This window comes from Onychomys torridus, chromosome 5 (genome assembly GCF_903995425.1).
Source record: "Onychomys torridus chromosome 5, mOncTor1.1, whole genome shotgun sequence".
NCBI classification, from domain to species: domain Eukaryota; kingdom Metazoa; phylum Chordata; class Mammalia; order Rodentia; family Cricetidae; genus Onychomys; species Onychomys torridus.
Genome location: NC_050447.1, coordinates 98,186,263 through 98,203,642, shown reverse-complemented (window position 1 = coordinate 98,203,642; position 17,380 = coordinate 98,186,263). Strand labels below are relative to the sequence as shown.

The following is a 17,380-nucleotide window of genomic DNA, read 5'->3' as shown; positions in this document are numbered from 1 at the left end:
ATTCACAGAAGCTGGAGAGATGGCTCAGTGGTTGAGAGAATGGCCGCTTTTCCAGAGGACCTGAGTTCAATTCTTAGCCCCACGTGGCGATTCCCAGATGTCTGCAAGCTCCAGGGATCTGACCTCTCCCAGCATCGCACACCCCAGACATGCGTTTAGGCAGAATACTCTCATTCATGTGAAATAAAAATAATCAGCATCACAGGTGTAGCATCTTCTCCCCTTCTAGAATCTAGAATTTTGGTCAGCATTCATGAGGCAGCGATGCAAGCAGGGGAATGGAAGCCATACTTTATGGCTTGGCAGTCCTGTGAAGGTAGACAAGATGTTCCAAGCTCTCATGATAGCATGTCCATACTCCCACTTCTAGAAGAGGAGGAGGAAAAGGAGGAGGCGGCAGCGGCAGAAAGTAGGATGCCTGAGTTAGCAATCCTCAAGGTAGCCGGGAGATGACAGCGGAACAGTTGACTATTGCCTTTGAAGTTGTAGGGTTGAACCCAATCATCACGGCAGATAAACGGAAAGGAAATCTTAGAGGTGGGCAGTTTGAAGTAATAACCAGTCTAGGCCAGGGTGTGGTGGTTTGGTTGAGGAGGTCAAGGGATGGGAATACCACGTGGAGGAAGAACCCACATTTTGAACACTTCGTGTTCATCCTTGTGACAGCCTCACCGAGGTGTGCAGTATGGACCTTAGTTCTACAATCAGGAGAGCAGGGCACAGAGATACAGCGTCCTAAAACTCCTTGTGAGGTTTTGTGTGAGTCAGAATTCGTACTAGGGCAGGTCAACTTCAGGAAGTAGTATTCTGTGTGAATGGAGGCACCATTGTTCCTGAGGACGTACGTGGGGCCGAGAAGACAGTGGAGCCGGGTCTTGGTGCCACATGTGAAGTCAGCTGGAGTATCTAGGAAAGCGCCTGGTCTTTAGTGCCCCAACCGTGTTAATCCTCTCACCTGCTCTAAAGGCACCTTAGAGGTCAGAGAATGCTGTGAGAGTTTGAAGGTGGTTAGGTAGCCAGCGAGTGGGCACCACCAGGAGAATTCAACCCGGAATTCCACCCCATGTGCCTTGTTGCTGGCTGCCACCATATCCGCCTCTCCCTGTTTCTCTTCTCTGGAAGGAGTGCACATTCTACTCCTCCACCTCTATTTTATAATAATATTAGGTAGAGTCAGGTCCTTGTGCTCTGAGCCACCTGCACTTTCGCATTTTCTCTGAGGACGGAAAGAGAGCACACACACACACACACACACACACACACACACACACACACGCACACGCACACTTTCATGTGATTATTCGAATAGGACAAAAGGGAAGAAGGGATACCTGTGCCTCTGTGGGCTGGCCACACCCAGGTTGTGCAGTTGAAATTCTGTGAGTGGGTGGGGGAGGGTGTGTGTGGCGACAGAATGACACAAAGACAGACGACACCCCACGTCCCTGCCCTGCACTCGTCCAGCTGTTAGCTGTCAACATTGCTCCTTTTGTCTGAGGACACGCTCTCCGAGGCGTGTGCTGGCCACAGTCGTGGGCTGTCACTGTCTGTCCTTTGCAGTGATCTCGCATGGCATGGCCCTTGTTGGGTGTGACACATAGGATGGAGGACTCTTGCATGGGATGTGGATCTGGAGAGGGTTGGACAAGGGGAAATGATGACAGTTGATTCAGCTGGAAGGACTTCTCATACAGTCTTGCTTCTGTCTGGAGAGTTGGAAGGTACCGGCCGGTGTGGCCAGAAATGCTGCCATGCAGGCCAAGTGCCTCCTCATGAAGCTTCCATATGGACCCTCTGACCTGGGTCTAGAGCTTGGCCTTTGACTTACCTTCACCCTGGGCCTAAGAAGGTCCCTTTCTAGTGCCTGTGATCATGAGGCCTCTATTTATTTACTTGTTTGTTTGTTTTTGTTTTTATGTGTACATTGTGTGTGTGTGTGTGTGTGTGTGTGTGTGTGTGTGTGTGTGTGTATCCATGGAGTTCAGAAGCTAGGTAGCTGATGAGGGGGCATTAGTAGGAGAATTGAACTTGGTCAGGATTCCTGAGAATTTAACTTGGTCTGGATTCCTGTTCATCATTCATTGTTGCTGTTTGTTTGTGGCGGACCATTCAGAGCTGGAGTTACAGCTGCTTGTGAGCCACCTGATATGAGTACTGAGAGCTAGATTTTGGCCCTTTGAAAAGAGTGGTAAGTGCTCTTAACTTCTGGGCCATCCTTCCAGCCCTAAGACACTTTAAAAGAAGGCCTGTTTCTGACTATGTGTCACTACTAGGGCACTGTAATTAAAAACATTGTGCTAATCCTCTGTCTTTAAATATCTCATTAAAAAATCCTGTGCTAGATTACAGAATTTTGTATCACCTGGTGTTTTAAAAAGGGCATATAATGTATAATTACATTAAGAACTGACTGGACATGGTGGTTCACGCCTGAGTAATCTGAGTACTCAAGAGGCAGAGACAGGACAATTGTGGTAGTTTGAGGGCAGCCTGGCATACACAGTGAATTCTATGCCAGACAGTGTTCATAGAGAGAACCTGTCTATTAAAATCAACTGAACAAGCACCCAGCATTGATACTGTTTTGAAGGAGGCGCATGTTCACCTGTGGGGAAAGGTTCAGCTGGTTTGTTTCCTGCATGCTTGACTTCTTCCAGCTCGCAGTAATGGGATAGCAGGAAGAATGGAGCGATTATGTCTGACAAGCCGTGTGTAAACATTCCATTTCTGTGTAAGCAGAAATAACCAGGCGGGAAGAAAGGATTTGCACAGGTGTTAGAGCACAAAGCCTTTGCTGGAGCCAGGCACCAGAATAGAAGCTGACCTCAGCGGCCTCATGCCCCTTTCTGCAGGATCAGGGACCATGAGAGTGACATCCCTTTAGCGAACATTTACCACCAGGGACCTGTTTTTCCTAGAAGTCCATATACACCAAGGGCAGGGAAGCCCAGAGAGGGCCTAAGCCATGGGTTCAGAATTTTGGAATGTAACTTAGAAACTGATTTCAACGTTCATTCACTCATTCGCTTCATTCATTCATGAATAATAGTATCTCACAGTACAGCCCAGACTGGCCTTGTACTCATGGCCCTTCTTTCCCCAAGTCTTGGGATTACAGGCAAATTTACTCTCTCTCTCTCTCTCTCCTCTCAATTAAGCAATTAAGGTGATATAATTAGTGTATTTTTTTAATTAAAAAAAAGATTTATGTGTTGTGTGTGTGTCTGAGTACATATATGTACTATTTTATTTGCATTGCCTGTGTAGGCCAGAAGAGGTCATCAGATTCCTCTGGACCCTGAGTTACAGGCAGCTGTGAGCTACCCACTGTGGGTGCTGAGATAACTCAGCAGATACGTGCACTTGCTGCTCTTCCAAAGACATTAAAACTATTCACAGTTGGTTCACCCAACTAGCTTATTCACTCAGGCTAAATCTAGCTGCCTCTCCCCTCAGTTTCATTACATTATAGTTATACTATAAATTCAATTATAACTATATAGACAGACACTATTAATGTGTCCCCTAGAACAGAATGCCTTTCAGCACTTTTGTGTATTAGCTCATTTAACCCTTACAGCTCTATGAAACACAGATACTATTTTAAAATTCTTAATGTTTTTGCGTGCTTGTGTGTGTGCGCGTGTCGTGTACTTGTGTGTGTGTATGCATGCATGTGAAGGCCACAGTTGGTGTCAGGTGTCTTCCTTGATTTGTTCTCTACTGTATGTATTGAGTCAGGGTCTCTCACTTGATCCTGGAGCTTACTTATCCAGCTAGTGTGGCTAGTCAGTTTGTTCTGTGGATCCCCTAGCTCTATCTTCTAAGCACTGGGGTCACAGGTTGGCACTGGGGTCACATGTTGGCTGCTGGGTCTTCCTGGCATTTAACTCCATTCTTCATGCTTTCATTTGAAGTCCTGGGGTGGTTGTTGTGGTTTTTTCCATTATTTGTTTTTAGACAGGCTCTCACTATATAGTATAGACTGGCTTCAAGGTCACTGATCCTCTTGTTTTAGCCTCTTGAGGTGGGTTATAAGAGCAATAAACAACACCGGGTTTATTGCTCTCAGTCACAAAGGAAGAAACTGAGGCACAGCAAAGGTTTAGTAATTTGCCTCGAGGTCATAGAAATAGTAAATACTGAAGCTGGAGTCACAGATGGCATATAATTGCCTCTGAGTCCAGCTCCAGGGGATCTGGCACCCTCTTCTGACCCCCTTGTGCACTTGAACTCACGTGTGCATGCTCCCATGTGGACACATACAAGTACACATAATTTAATTTAAAAAAATGCCATGGATGATATATTTTACAAACTGCTGTGGGTTATATACCAGTAAAACTGATCCAGGCAGGTATGGTGGTGCATGCCTTTAATCCTAGCACTCGGGAGGCAGAGGCAGAGGCAGAGGCAGAGGCAGAGGCAGAGGCAGAGGCAGAGGCAGAGGCAGAGGCAGAGGCAGAGGCAGAGGCAGAGGCAGAGGCAGAGGCAGAGGCAGAGGCAGAGGCCAGAGGCCAGAGGCCAGAGGCCAGAGGCCAGAGGCCAGAGGGCAGAGGGCAGAGGGCAGAGGCAGAGAGGTAGAGAGGCAGAGAGGCAGAGGCAGAGGCAGAGGCAGAGGCAGAGGCAGAGGCAGAGGCAGCCAGATCTTGGTGAGTTTAAGGTGAGCCTGGTCTACAAAGTGAGTTCTTGGACAGACTGGGCTGTTACACAGAGAAATGTTGTCTCAAAAAAACAAAAACAAAAATAAAAAACCCCAAACAAACCTTTATACAAAAGTATAAAGCTGGACACAGGGACACAGACACATTACACTGTTTAAATTCAGTTATAATTCAATTTATAGCATGACTATAATGCAATTAAACCGAGAGGAGAGGTGTCTAGATTTAACTTGAGTGGATAAGCTAACTGAGTGACTCAACTGTGAACAAGTTCTAATATTGCTGGAAGAGCAGACAGTGCCCTCAACCGCTGAGCCATCTCATGGGGTAGCTCACAACTGCCTTAGGAGGTAGGAAACCTGCAAGCTCAAGGCCAACCGGGGTGACACAGCAAGGCTTCATTTCATAAAACTAAAAACTAAACCAAATAAGCAGCAGTCCCTACCCAACCCCACAGAAGAGATGGATGTGTGCTTTTGCCATAAGGACTGCAGTTGGTGAATCCTGTGCTAGGCTGTATTGTATAGTGAGAACACTCAGTATTGACAGCAGAACCCACGCTTGCCTATCAGGAATGCTGCTTCCGTTTTAAAAGGGACTTGGGACCTGGGATGGTCCTACCTTGAAGCATTTCTGATGTTCCTTTTGGGTAAAGTGTCCTCCTGCCTCAGCCAGAAAGCTTGTTGGCTACTGTGGCTGTGTGTGGTGCTAAGAGCCTTAAAACCCATGTGACCTTGCAGGAATCTCTCAGTATCTGTCACTCAGCGGTCTCAGCACTTGCCCATGCCCCTTACTCAGGTGTGTGTGGTGGATCACACACGGCTTGTAGAGGAGCCCCAAGGGGCTGGGGATTTGGAAGAGAGGGAAACGACTTTTATCATTTGGTTTGCTTGGAATTTACAGGATGCCTCAGGGTATAAGACCCTGTTGAGTGTTCAGCATACCACCCGCATGAGCGTGGATTTAGGCAAGGAAATTAAAAGGGTAACATTTTTTATTAGTCTTGGAGAGGGTTCTGGAGTCCACCTCAGAATGCATCACCCCTGTAAGAAAATGTAGGCATCGCTGTGAGCCATGTGCTTTAACAGTGTGCAGAGATTTTAGAAAGTACTGCCGAGTGAGACTTTGAGACTTTGAGACTTCCTTTAGAAGAAAGGGGCTGGTGCCTGCCATTCCGTGAAGATCAGATGAAACTCATTCAAGTGTGGGTGCACACTAAGCTTCTGTGGGAGAATGAGTCTTGGGGGGTGGAGGGCAATGATGGCTTTGTTCTTGGTGACAAGGGTCCCCTGGGTAAGTGTATGTACACTCTCCATACTCCACTCCCTGATGTCTTATTGTCAAGGTCTCTTACTCAGTAGCTCAAGTCTGGAAGTGACAGTGATCCTTCTGCCTCAGCCCTCAAGTGTGATTACAGGTGTGAGTTATCACATTAACTTTCCTCTTTTTCTCCCCCCCCAAGACAGGGTTTCTCTGTGTAGCTTTGCGCCTTTTCCTGGAACTCACTTGGTAGCCCAGGCTGGCCTTGAACTCAGAGATCCGCCTGGCTCTGCCTCCCGGGTGCTCATTTTTTTTTTTTTTTTTTAAACTTTGCAAGAAAATTCTCCTTCAAGGTCAAAACCTGTGTATTGACAGAAAATTTCAGCTTAGGGTTTGCCTTAGTATCTTTGTGGGTTTTGTTACATTGAATGAAACTGAGGGAGTGGTCCTGCTTACCCTTGGGACCTAAAGAAAGATTGGTAAGGAAAGCTTGTGTTCAGCAAGTGTGTGCTAGGTCCTGGAGCAACAGTCTGCTGCCAACTTGTTTCCTCATCACGGTCCTGGGGGTGGCTGTTCTTGCCTGAGTGTCTCATTTCAGGAGCCCCCTTTCCTCCCTTGACACTGTCTGCAACCTCTCATCTAGTGGAGATGTCAGCTTTGTGGAAGAAAGTGAGAGAACCTGACTTTCAATCTGAGTTTTTCCTGAGGCCCAAATCCAAGCATGTAGGTTGACCTGGGTTCCCGGTAAGATTCTTGGTGCCAACACTGGAAATGTCCTCTGAAATGAGGAGGTTTGACCATGGTGGAAGTCCAGGTCATCGAGGAGGTTTTGGTTTGAGCATGAAGAACACATGGTTGAACACTTGGTCCCCAGTGTACGGTTAGGGAAGGTTGTGGAACTTAGGGTATGGAGCCCACTGCTTGGGTTACTGTATGAGGCCTGTTATGCTTTCTATGACACAGGACTACCAGCTAACCATATACTCCTCCCACAGCGTCTTCCCTGCCTCAAGGGACTGTAGCACCTTGAACTGTAAGCCCAACTCAGCCTCTTCCCTTAAGTTGGTTCTTGTGAGGTGTGTGGTCACACCAAGGTGAAGGGTTACTCAAGCGCATCTCCCTATGAGTATGATCCTGGCTGTTCCCATGTAGGTAGAATCCATACCTGTGCCTGCAAATCCTCTTAGGACAGTTTGGAAACTGCATGGATGGGGCTTCCCAGCATGGCTGGTGTCTCATTTATTGACTCAGTTTGTGTTGATAAAGGAAGAGGCATGGTTCAGAATGGTAGTGTCTGTAGCTTTCAGTCTTGAAATAAGAGGACCCACTGTGTTCTCTGTCCCACTGTGCTTTCTGGTGCTGAAAGATTGGCTCTACTTCACTTCTACTTTGTTATAATTTCCTGAGGACTCCCGCATGACTCTGGAGACTGGCTCAGGTGCTGAAATATCGGCTCTACTTCACTTCTACTTTGTTATAGTTTTCTGAGAACTCCTGTATGACTCTGGAGACTGGAGCTAGCTCTCAGAAAGCAGGACTGGCCAGCACAGATCTTGTATGGCCTGTCTGTCTTCCTTCAAAGCCAGGGCTTCCTCATGGATGTATCTCTTCTCAAACAACTTATTTTGAACTGTGTCCAACTTCAAAAGGATGCTCTGTACTTATATCACATGGCCACACATCCTTGTAATGATAGGAAGTTGACACACCAGGCCACAGACTGTGAGCCTGTGAAGTTCCAGGGTGAAGGCAGAATAATCATTAGAAAACGACATATCTTCCTGTGACCAAGAAATGGTCCTCACTCAAAGGCGAATGTGTGGTTTTGCTTTTCTTTTCCATCTCTTTTATGTTTAAAAGACTAATACTACTTCATACTCAGCCCGTGACCTCCAGAAATACCTTGTGATAGCACCTGTGGAAGGGGCGTGGCGGGAGAGGACCCACAGTTTGGCTGAGCTTGGTGCCTGGTGGAGGGAGGTGTTTATCCCCAAGTGTAGCCGCAGAGTGGGAAGGCTAGCAATGCCGTATCCTTCCCTGTTCCAGTTGCCTAAGTGTGTGTTTGGAGATTGGTTGTCCAGACTTATTAATGAGGTGCACACAGGGGACCTTGTAAGTGCTTAATTACCTGTGTGCCGAGCATTGATGTCCAAAGGCATCTCTTCATTTCCGTTTATGCGTTGTTCACATTTCTTTGTGACTGTGTTGCAGATGAAATTCTCTCCTGGAACGCAGTATTTCTTCTGTGATTGGTGTCTGTTGGTTTTCTCAGAAGGCATAAAGACAACCCAGGATCTACAGTGACCTTTAGAGAAAGGGTTGGGGAAGAAAGGGCTGCAGCAGGTGTAGAAAGCAGAGGAAGGAGGAGGTTGGAGCAGGCTGGGAAGAGATCTGGTGGGAATAATGGCAGCAGTGGCAGAGAAGGGGTCTGAGGGGAAGAATGGAGAGACAGTGAGGAGGACAAAGACTGAGAGGTCTGCATCTGGACCCAGGCAGACAGAGGCGGATGGTGACAGTGACAGAGACCAAGCCATGGCCAGAGAGACAGAGGCGGCAAGGCAGTCTGGCTGGCCGATAGGAACTCAACCTTTTTCTTAGGGTACCATTCATCCCTCTGGCTGCTGATGACCTGTGTGTCTATTTGCTTCATAAGGCTTTACTGTTCTGTGACTTGTTTGTGGTTCCATGTCTGCCAATGCCTGAGGAATCTGGCTCTTAGAGGAAGATTAGAATCTGGGGTGAGTAGCAGGAAGCACCCCAGAAGTGTAGCTAGAGCATCTGGGTCAGAACTCCAGCTCTGCCATGTGCTGCTGTGGTTGCTGTGGGGATGTGGAAAGTATGGTGGAGCAGAGCTGTTCACCACATGTCATTTAGGAAGCAGAAAGGGAGCCGAAGGGGCCAGCACCAGGATCACATGGAAAGCCCATTCTTGTGACACAAGGTGGATAGTCTCTGTCTGCTCCAGCTCCTTTGGCTGAAAATGGGAATAAGGATAGTGTATCTCCCATAACTTGAACACAGGCACACATTAGACAGTTCAGTGTGTATAACAGGGATTGACTCATCAAAGGATCCAGGTAGTGGTACCCTGGCTCTCTCCACTTCTCATTCTTCCTGGCTACCAAGAAGTAGTTACAGATGTGCTCCTCTATGTATTCCCTGCTGTACTGTTCTGATCTCTGACCCCCAGTGAACTTAAGTTGTCATGAATTGATCTCTGACACACTAGACAACTGAAATGTCTTCTCCTCTTAGGTTGTTTCTCTCATCCTACATTCAGTCTCATGACCAGCAATGCTGCCCACGCTCACCTTGACATTTTTCTTGTTTATTGCTTTGTTTCTTTGCTTGGCCCCCAAGAGCTGTGACTGACTCATGGCATATAAAATTAAAATCTTCAAATGATGATATCTTCTGTTGCCTTCAACCCCAGAACTTATTAGAGTTGTTTAAAGTAGGCCCACTTCTAAAGTCAAGCAGTGAAGGTTTTAGGCAAGAATGGAGCCTGTGCATAGCCCCCTTCCCTCTTCCTTAGTAAAGACTGACCTAGGTCCTAATGCTGTGGTTCTCAACCTTCTTAATGCCAAGACCCTCTAATACAGTTCTTCATGTTGTGTGGGCCCCTTACCATAAAATTATTTTTGTTGCTAGTCCATAACTGTAATTTTGCTACTGTTACGAATTGTAATGTAAATATTTGGTATGCAGGATGTCTGATAGGCGACCCCTGTGAAAGGTTGTTTGTCCCCCAAAAGATCACGCCCCGCAGGTTGAGAACCACTGTTCTAGTGCATGCTAGCCAAGCACTGTAACTCTGAACCATATCACCCCCAAGTCCTGATGTGTAGCTTCTAAGATTCTATTCAATCCTGGTAGTATGGATCTCATTTGCTTAACAGGGATTTAGGGAAAAGGATGTTCTTTGGGAAGTGAAGGAAGGCAATACTCCTGTTACTGCTCACAGGGTTTTGGCCTCTCTCTCCTTCAAAAGCTCGTGAGGCCCATGGGGATCTCTGTGGTGCGGAGAGCCAAGTTAGATAATAGGTAGGTAGGTAGGTACCCTGCTCAAAGCCAGGCATCAGCTTCTTTGGATTCAAGAGGGGTCCTGGGATCGCAAGAGAGGCTTATAGGCCCACCGATGTCATTAGCTGATTATCAGGAAGAAAGTTCAGTAATGTCCTGTCTAAGGAAGCAGCATTGGGAAGGTCTCTTGGAAACCAGCCTGATTTTTCTGCCTGTGTGTTACTTGAGCGTTATCGGCCTGCACCCTTGTGGTAGACACGGGAGGGCTGCTTGTCATTGGGGGAGTGCAAAGGAGAAGGTGCCCACCTTCTCTAAGTTTGCCGTCGACATAGCTGACTTAGGCCACATTTCAGTGTCTTGCCCATTCAGCCACAGTGACCTAGTCTTTGGGCCAACTGCTCAACAGACAGTTCATGGATTACTTGTTCAATATAGGCCTTGATGCAGCCATCCCTGGGCTGGAACTAATTCTAGAGGACCAAGAAGCTGTCCCTGGTCACTTACTCTTTCTTCTATGACAAGAGCTAAGCACACTACAACACTGAATCATGCCACCTGCCGCAGTGGTCACAGGGAAAGTTTCAGGGTCTCAGTGTCATCGGCATCAGGCAGGTGAGACTGAAGCCCCTCGGGTCCATTTGCAGTCTGATGCCAACATCTGCTTTTGTGTTGCAGGTGCTCACATCATGCCGAGCCTTCCTCCTGCCAGCGCGCATCCCCACCAAGGTAAGCAGGGTTAAGTTCTCCTTCTGAGACGGCCTGGCAGACACACTCAGGGCACAGCCACATGCACACTCCTGCACATATCCAGAGATACTCAAATGAAGGGGCATCCAACCTTTGACATTTTCATATGATGTTGCCATCTGCAGATGTGTTGAGTTGCCCTCACAGCTGTTCTGGGATGCACGCTATCTGCAGATTGGATGAGCCTGCTCTAAGAAACATGCGCTCACACATTCGTTACACAGATGTAGCATTTAGGCTGATGTGTCTAGAGTTTTCTTAGCACACACGTTTTGTTTCATTCCTCTCCAGAAGGCCCCGAGAGGTTGTCATGAAGGATGCTTTTCATTTCCTTTCAGCTCTCTGTTCTGCCTGTAGAAAGAACATTTCAAACTCTCCGTCCCCTCCCCTCCTCTCTCTCCTCCCCACCCCTCCCTCTCCCACCCTCTCTTCTTTCCTCCCTCACCTCTTCCCTTCTCATCCTCCCACCCTTTCCTTTTTACCCTCCCCTCTTCCCCTCCCCTCTGCCTTCCTTTCGTCCTTAACTTCCTCTCCCTCTTCCCCTCCCTTTTTTCTACCCTCCCTTCTCTCCTTTCTCTCCCTCACCCCTCCCTTCATCCCCCTTCTCTTCCCTCTTCCCCTCCCTTCACCCCCTTCTCTCCCCTCTTCCCCTCCCTTCACCCCCTTCTCTCCCCTCTTCCCCTCCCTTCACCCCCCTTCTCTCCCCTCTTCCCCTCCCTTCACCCCCTTTTCTTCCCTCTTCCCCTCCCTTCACTCCCCCTTCTCTTCCCTCTTCCCCTCCCTTCACTCCCCCTTCTCTTCCCTCTTCCCCTCCCTTCACTCCCCCTTCTCTTCCCTCTTCCCCTCCCTTCACCCCCCTTCTCTTCCCCTCCCTTCACCCCCCTTCTCTCCCCTCTTCCCCTCCCCTCTCCTCCTCCTTCCCTTGCCTCTTCCCTTCCCTCGGTTTCTTACTCTGGCCCTACACTCCCTTGCACCTCAGGCTGACCTTGAACTCACAGCACCCCTCCTTCCTCAGCTTCCCAGGTGTGAGCGGCATACTAAGCTCCTAGCTTACAAGCTCCTCCAAGGAAAGATACTTTAGGTTCTAACCCTTTGACCTGTAAAGTGATACATGTTTACTGTGTTATAAACTAATCAGTTACTATGGCAGCAAGGTTGGACTAAACTCTCTCTAAAATACGCAAGGCAGAGCTGGTGTGGTATTGCACTTCAGTAATCTGAGAGAGGAGGGTGGTGGGTTCCAGGCCAGCTTAGGCTACAAGCCTTAAAACAGGACGGAGAGGTGGGGTGGGAGTGGGGATGGAAGTACATTCAGGAAGGCTGCTGTAACAAAGCTAATGCGCTTTACTGCAGAGGGAGTTATTTGGTGCTTGAGAAAAGTAGCTCACCCTAATGAAGGGAAGGCTCCGAAGCCGAATGGAATGTGCTAGTTCTCACACATGATTCCAGCGCTAGGGTGGTAGAGACAGGAGGTTCAGGAGTTGAAGGTCATCCTCAACTATATAATGAATGAAGTCCAGGCTAACCTGGGCTACATAGTAGATTGAAGGCCAACCTGGGCAGTATAAGAGATACTATTTGGAAAAGAAGAAGAAAAGGCTTCTGGGTAATATTTGGGTAAATATGTGAGATATCCCAAAAGTATAGACACGGGCACACCATTGAGTCCTATGTCGCAGGTCGCTCAGGAAGAAATAGCTAGGCAGCGTGACACACACCTATGGTTGCAGTGTTTTGGGGAGTTGGAGACGGGGATGACTGAGAATTCAAGGTACCCCTGGGCTTTAAAGTGGGTACCAGCCAGCCTAAAAAAGAATGGGAGAGGGAGGGTGAGCAGGAGGAAGGGTGTTTATGTGGTGTTGGAGGTAGAACCCAGTACCTCATGCATGTGAAGCAAGCATTCTGCAATTTAGGTTGTACCCCCAGCCCTGCCCTAAGCTAATGATACCCCAAAGCTCTGACTCGGCCAGTCAGCCGTGATTGAATGTTGGTCCCTTTCCACCTCTCATCGGCTCACCGAGCTTGGGGTTTTTCTTCGAGGACTACCTGCAGTCTCCACAGGCTTCCCTGGTTCCGATAGTCCTAGTTGGGCACAATGTCAGCATCTTAATGGTGGCCCAGCATCCGAAAGACAAATTGACAGAGTGGCAGAGTCCCACCTGGTGACTCACACCCGCACAGTGTTCAGGGCTGGGCACCCACCCTGAGTCTGTTGGATGTGATGACTGCTGAGGGTCCCTGGCGTGTTCTTTATGTAGCAGTTATGTCCGATACTTTAAAAGAGAGGTGTTCTCCATAGCAACCGGATACGAGTATACAAGCGGGGAGTGCCTGTGACATAGTGGAGGCCAACGGAAGTGAATTATTGAGAAAATTGACACCCTGAGGTCCACACAGAGGCGGAGTAAGAAGCATAATCTAGAACATGCCTGTGCTTACCTGCAAAGCCGGTGCCTTGAAATGCTCTTTTTTTCTTTAAGTCTGAGACAGGTTCTCACGGAGCCATTCTGCCTCTCCCTCCCTCCTGACTGCTGCAGTGACTGTTGATTTAGTGCTGGGACTTAAACTCAGTGCTTTGTGCATCCTTGGCCCCAGGTTCTCTTTTAAAAGGGATTTTAGTGGGAAGCTGGATGCTCTGCCATGCCAGTAGCCCATCTGTTAGGCTTGACTCAAATAAAGGCTTTGGCACTGTAAAAAAGAGCGGACGGTCAAAGTACATGTACATATTTGTAAGTAATACAGGCAGGCAAGTCTGCCATTTTAGGACTCAATTTTCTGCTCTACTTTAAAGAATTTCACCCAGATGTAGATCTTGGTAGCATTGGGTAAAATGTCGCTGTAATTGAATGTTTCAAAATATGGGCCTCCAAGGGTGCATGTAGCTCATAGAGGAAAACACTCTCCTTCCTCTTTGCATTTCCAGTGTGGCACATAGTAGGGCTGTTCAGAAGTGTCGGCTAAGTGAATATGAATTCATTCATTCATTCATTCATTCATTCATTCATTCATTCTCATATATCACCCCCTCTAACAAAGACTTGCTGTGTAGCCCAGCTGGGCCTGAACTGGATCCTTCTGCCTCAGCCTCCCACATTCTAGAACTACGGACATCAGCCACCACACCAAGTTCTACGTGTCTGGCTCCAGGCATCACTGGGCCTCTGGTGTTTAACTCTGGGGTCTTCTGCTTTAACATTTTGTCCTACTTGTGGACCTTGGCAAAACATGCCCCAGGGAGCAGAGTTCCGTCCCTGGGAGTTGATTCTGGAATTTTAAAAAAAAAAAAACTTTATTTTATGTGCATTGGTGTGAATGTGGCAGGTCCCCTGAAACTGGAGTTACAGACGGTTGTGAGCAGCCATGTGGGTGCTGGGAGTTGAACCCCGGCCCTCTGGAAGAGCAGCCACTGCTCTTAACCACTGAGCCACTCTCTAACTCAATTCTGTACTGTGTTTCTTAAGCATGGCAGCTGGCCTTCTCTATCCATGGGTTTCCCATCTGTGGATTCCTTTATATGGATCCAAACTATGTGGAAACTGTGCTCCCCCAGACAGTTACTCTTCTTTCTTCCCCAGGCAGCACGCCTGCTGTTTACACTGCACTGCACTGTATTAGGCTTCATAGGAGCGGGAAAGATGACTTTAAATGTTTAGGAGGGTGTGTGCCCATGCAGGGTGTGCCCTGGTATAAGAGACTTGGACAGCTGCAGATTGTGGTGCCTTTGGGCATTCCTAGAACCCCCCAGGGGTACCAAACGGTGCACACGGGTTTCTAGATTTAATGTGAGATGGGGCACACACTCGACCCGGTCTTCTCCCTCTGTCTCCCGGTCTCACATCTGTGACTGTTTGGTGTGAGTTGAAAGACTGCACAGCTAGGGGAAATGTTCGTGACCAGAGATGGATCTGGGAAGGCACTCTACAGTCTAGAGATTCAGATGGAGAGAGCTGATGATCACAGGAGAAGAGGTGAAGGGAGCATCTTAGTTGAAAAGACACAGCTGAGTGGTAGGGTGTTTGTCTGGTTTGAGCATGCTGGGTTTGTTTGGTGCCTAGCTTCATAAAATAAAAAAAAATGAATAAATAAAATATAAAAGAAATGATATATGAATACTTGGAGAAAGGGTAGCTTTGTTTAGCTATGCACATGCCATTAAACATAGTTTAAAATTCATACATCTTATGTCCCTCCAAATCCATCTAAAAGAGGAATTTGATGGATTTCGAGGAAGAATGTGACTTAGTGAGTAACTGGAGGAAGGTAAAGGTTTAGAAGAAAGGCCCGGCCCTGGGGACTGAGCCTTTCCAAAGGAACATGATGGAGAAGAGGGAAACAATGTGTATTTGGTGGCTCGGTCTCCTGAAGGCATTTGCCAGTGTACACAGTGGAGTAGAGTGCAGGCCCTTTATTTGGTTTGAGCCTGCGTGTAATGTGAAAGTCAGGTGTGCATGCTGCTTCCTCCCTTCTGTTTGTGAGGTGGGTAATGCTTCTTTTGAGATATGATGAATCCTAGCTCTGTTACTGTGGACAGAGGTACCTGGTAGCCTGGCTTCAGAAGGTGCACAAACCTTACTTTGCCTTGGGGTAGTTCTGATTATAGCATGTTTTGAACCTCAAATGATATGTCTTTAAGCCCTCATTGCAGGTCTCTTCTTCCCCTTTCCTTCTCATTACAGCTCGAGTTAACCTTCAGCTATCTGGAGATTCATGGAGTCATCTGCCACAAGCCAGCTCAAGTAAGTATGAGCTCTACGACTCTGTCACTGTGAGGTCACGTAAATGAAGATTTCTTGAGCCAGAACAGAAAAGCAAGAGAAGAGTAGCATTTTCTGAAGGAGAGACTGTGGAGGCTGTGTGAGAGGGGTCAGGAGCTCCTTCTATAAGAAAAATGATAAAGAGGGAACTGAGGGAACCTCGCCAGCTGCTGCTGTGAACACGACTTGTCCACTCGGCATGTTGTATGACATATTAACATCAAACCTTTGTGACTTTTATAAAGTCCTATGTAAAATACCCCTCACCCCAGGCAAGGCTGGCCTCAAGTTCTCAGCAACCCTCCTGCCTCAGCCTCCGAAGTATGGGGATCACAGGTATGAGCCACGGGTCTGGCTTTATGAAAGTCTTTCTTGGGAGGAAGTGATAAGTGATTTCTTTTTGGTGCTTCAAAGCTGATTTAAAAATAGTTTCATTTTAGCTGTAAGTTGTTGCAGTGAAGTGTAAAATTTGCTAACTTTTGGCATAAGTATACCCACAAAAGTGTTAGTACAACCAGGAAGCTGATTCTATTCATCCCTTCCCCATCTGCAGTCTCTTACAGGCACCTGCTTTCTGTCACTGTAGAGTGGTCACACTTTATAACATTTCATATGGACGGGATCATGTAGTTTATAGTCAGTTAACTGTTTTGAGGTGGATTTATTGCATGTTGCTGAGTGCTGTGCTGCCTCCTGGAGGTATCAAGTCTGTCTACCCCTGCAGCTCGGGCTAGAGAGTGTGCTGTTCCCAGTTTTGACTGTATCAGGAACAGCTGCTTCTTTGGACATAGATGTGGGGGCCCCTGCAAGCGTCACAGCCAGCAGGGAAACGATCTGGGTGAGGTAAGAATGAAACTCAGTTCAGCTCCACTTAGCTGGTGCTGGGCCAAACTTCAAGAGTCTGGCACCAGGTCTTTTATTTTAGCTATAGTTAAGCACAGCACAATTTGGGAAAAAAAGTTTTCTGGTGACAAGTACTTTAGTCACAACAAAGCTTAAGAGATGTTTACATTGAAACTGTTTAAACATGGGTTTTGTTGACTCAGAAACAGTGCTCAAGATAAGGATCTAGGGAGAATGACTGAGGTAAACATGGCACCTGTGGGAATCAGGATTGGGCTGGCCCTAAGATAACATAGAAGTTATTTAGGGTGTTGTAAAGTACAAGTGTCATCTCTCATAAGGATGAGTTTTATGGACCAAGGAACAAGGCTCAAGATTTAGGGGGGGGGATATCTGGGATAAACAAACAATATTCTAGGGGATACAGGTGTAGCCTGGTCCTACAGATGGCAGGGGATCACCAGCCTGTAAACTACTACATTCCCAGCATTTTGGGTGGAAGGCAGGCCAATACCTTCCTTTGAAGGGATAAGCCTGTGATTTGAACTTTGCTGGCTTCTCCAGTGTTCTCTCCGTGCACAAGGACTGCTTACCTTCTACACATGTGCTTTCATTTGCCATGGGCACTTGTCTTGGTAGACTGGCAGGCTCCTCTGGTGGGTATATTGAATACTGCCAATCTGCCCTCTGGTAGTACTGTTTTAGGTTGCCATCAACAATGTGCTAGAGATCTGGTTCTTTTATATCTTCCTGAACATAGGTAAGGTCCCTGTGTACAAATTTCATTTTAGCTCTTTTAACAGGTATGTAGGGGTGTGTGTGTGTGTGTGTGTGTGTGTCTGTGTGTGTGTGTGTGTGTGTGTGTGTGTGTGTGTGTGTTTCCTCTTCTGAATTTAATAACAATATTCTGGATACAAATAATTGACTTTGCCATTTTGGTCTTACCTTCTCTTCACCTTGCTGTCCTCACCTGGTAGAGCCAGAATTTCTTCCAGATTTCTTTGTTTCTGTGGAGATGCTGTCGTCGTTTGTGTGACTGTGGAGAGCTTTTCTTTTTCTTGCCTTACTGCTATGAGGAGGATACTCCTG

General features: G+C 47.4%; 1 protein-coding gene across 16 annotated transcripts in view; it reads left to right on the top strand.

Annotated features, from left to right (window-relative positions):
* The window catches only part of Carmil1 (capping protein regulator and myosin 1 linker 1), a 289,003-nt gene that overhangs the window by 103,538 nt on the left and 168,085 nt on the right, over positions 1-17,380 (top strand). For all 16 annotated transcript variants that reach the window (XR_004945061.1, XR_004945060.1, XM_036189086.1 and 13 more), the window contains 2 exons: positions 10,623-10,673; positions 15,371-15,430. Coding sequence is in view for 14 of the 16 variants with exons in the window: in XM_036189086.1 (XP_036044979.1) it covers positions 10,623-10,673; positions 15,371-15,430 (111 nt within the window). In the remaining 2 variants the exon portion in view is untranslated. The remainder of the gene's footprint in view (positions 1-10,622; positions 10,674-15,370; positions 15,431-17,380) is intronic.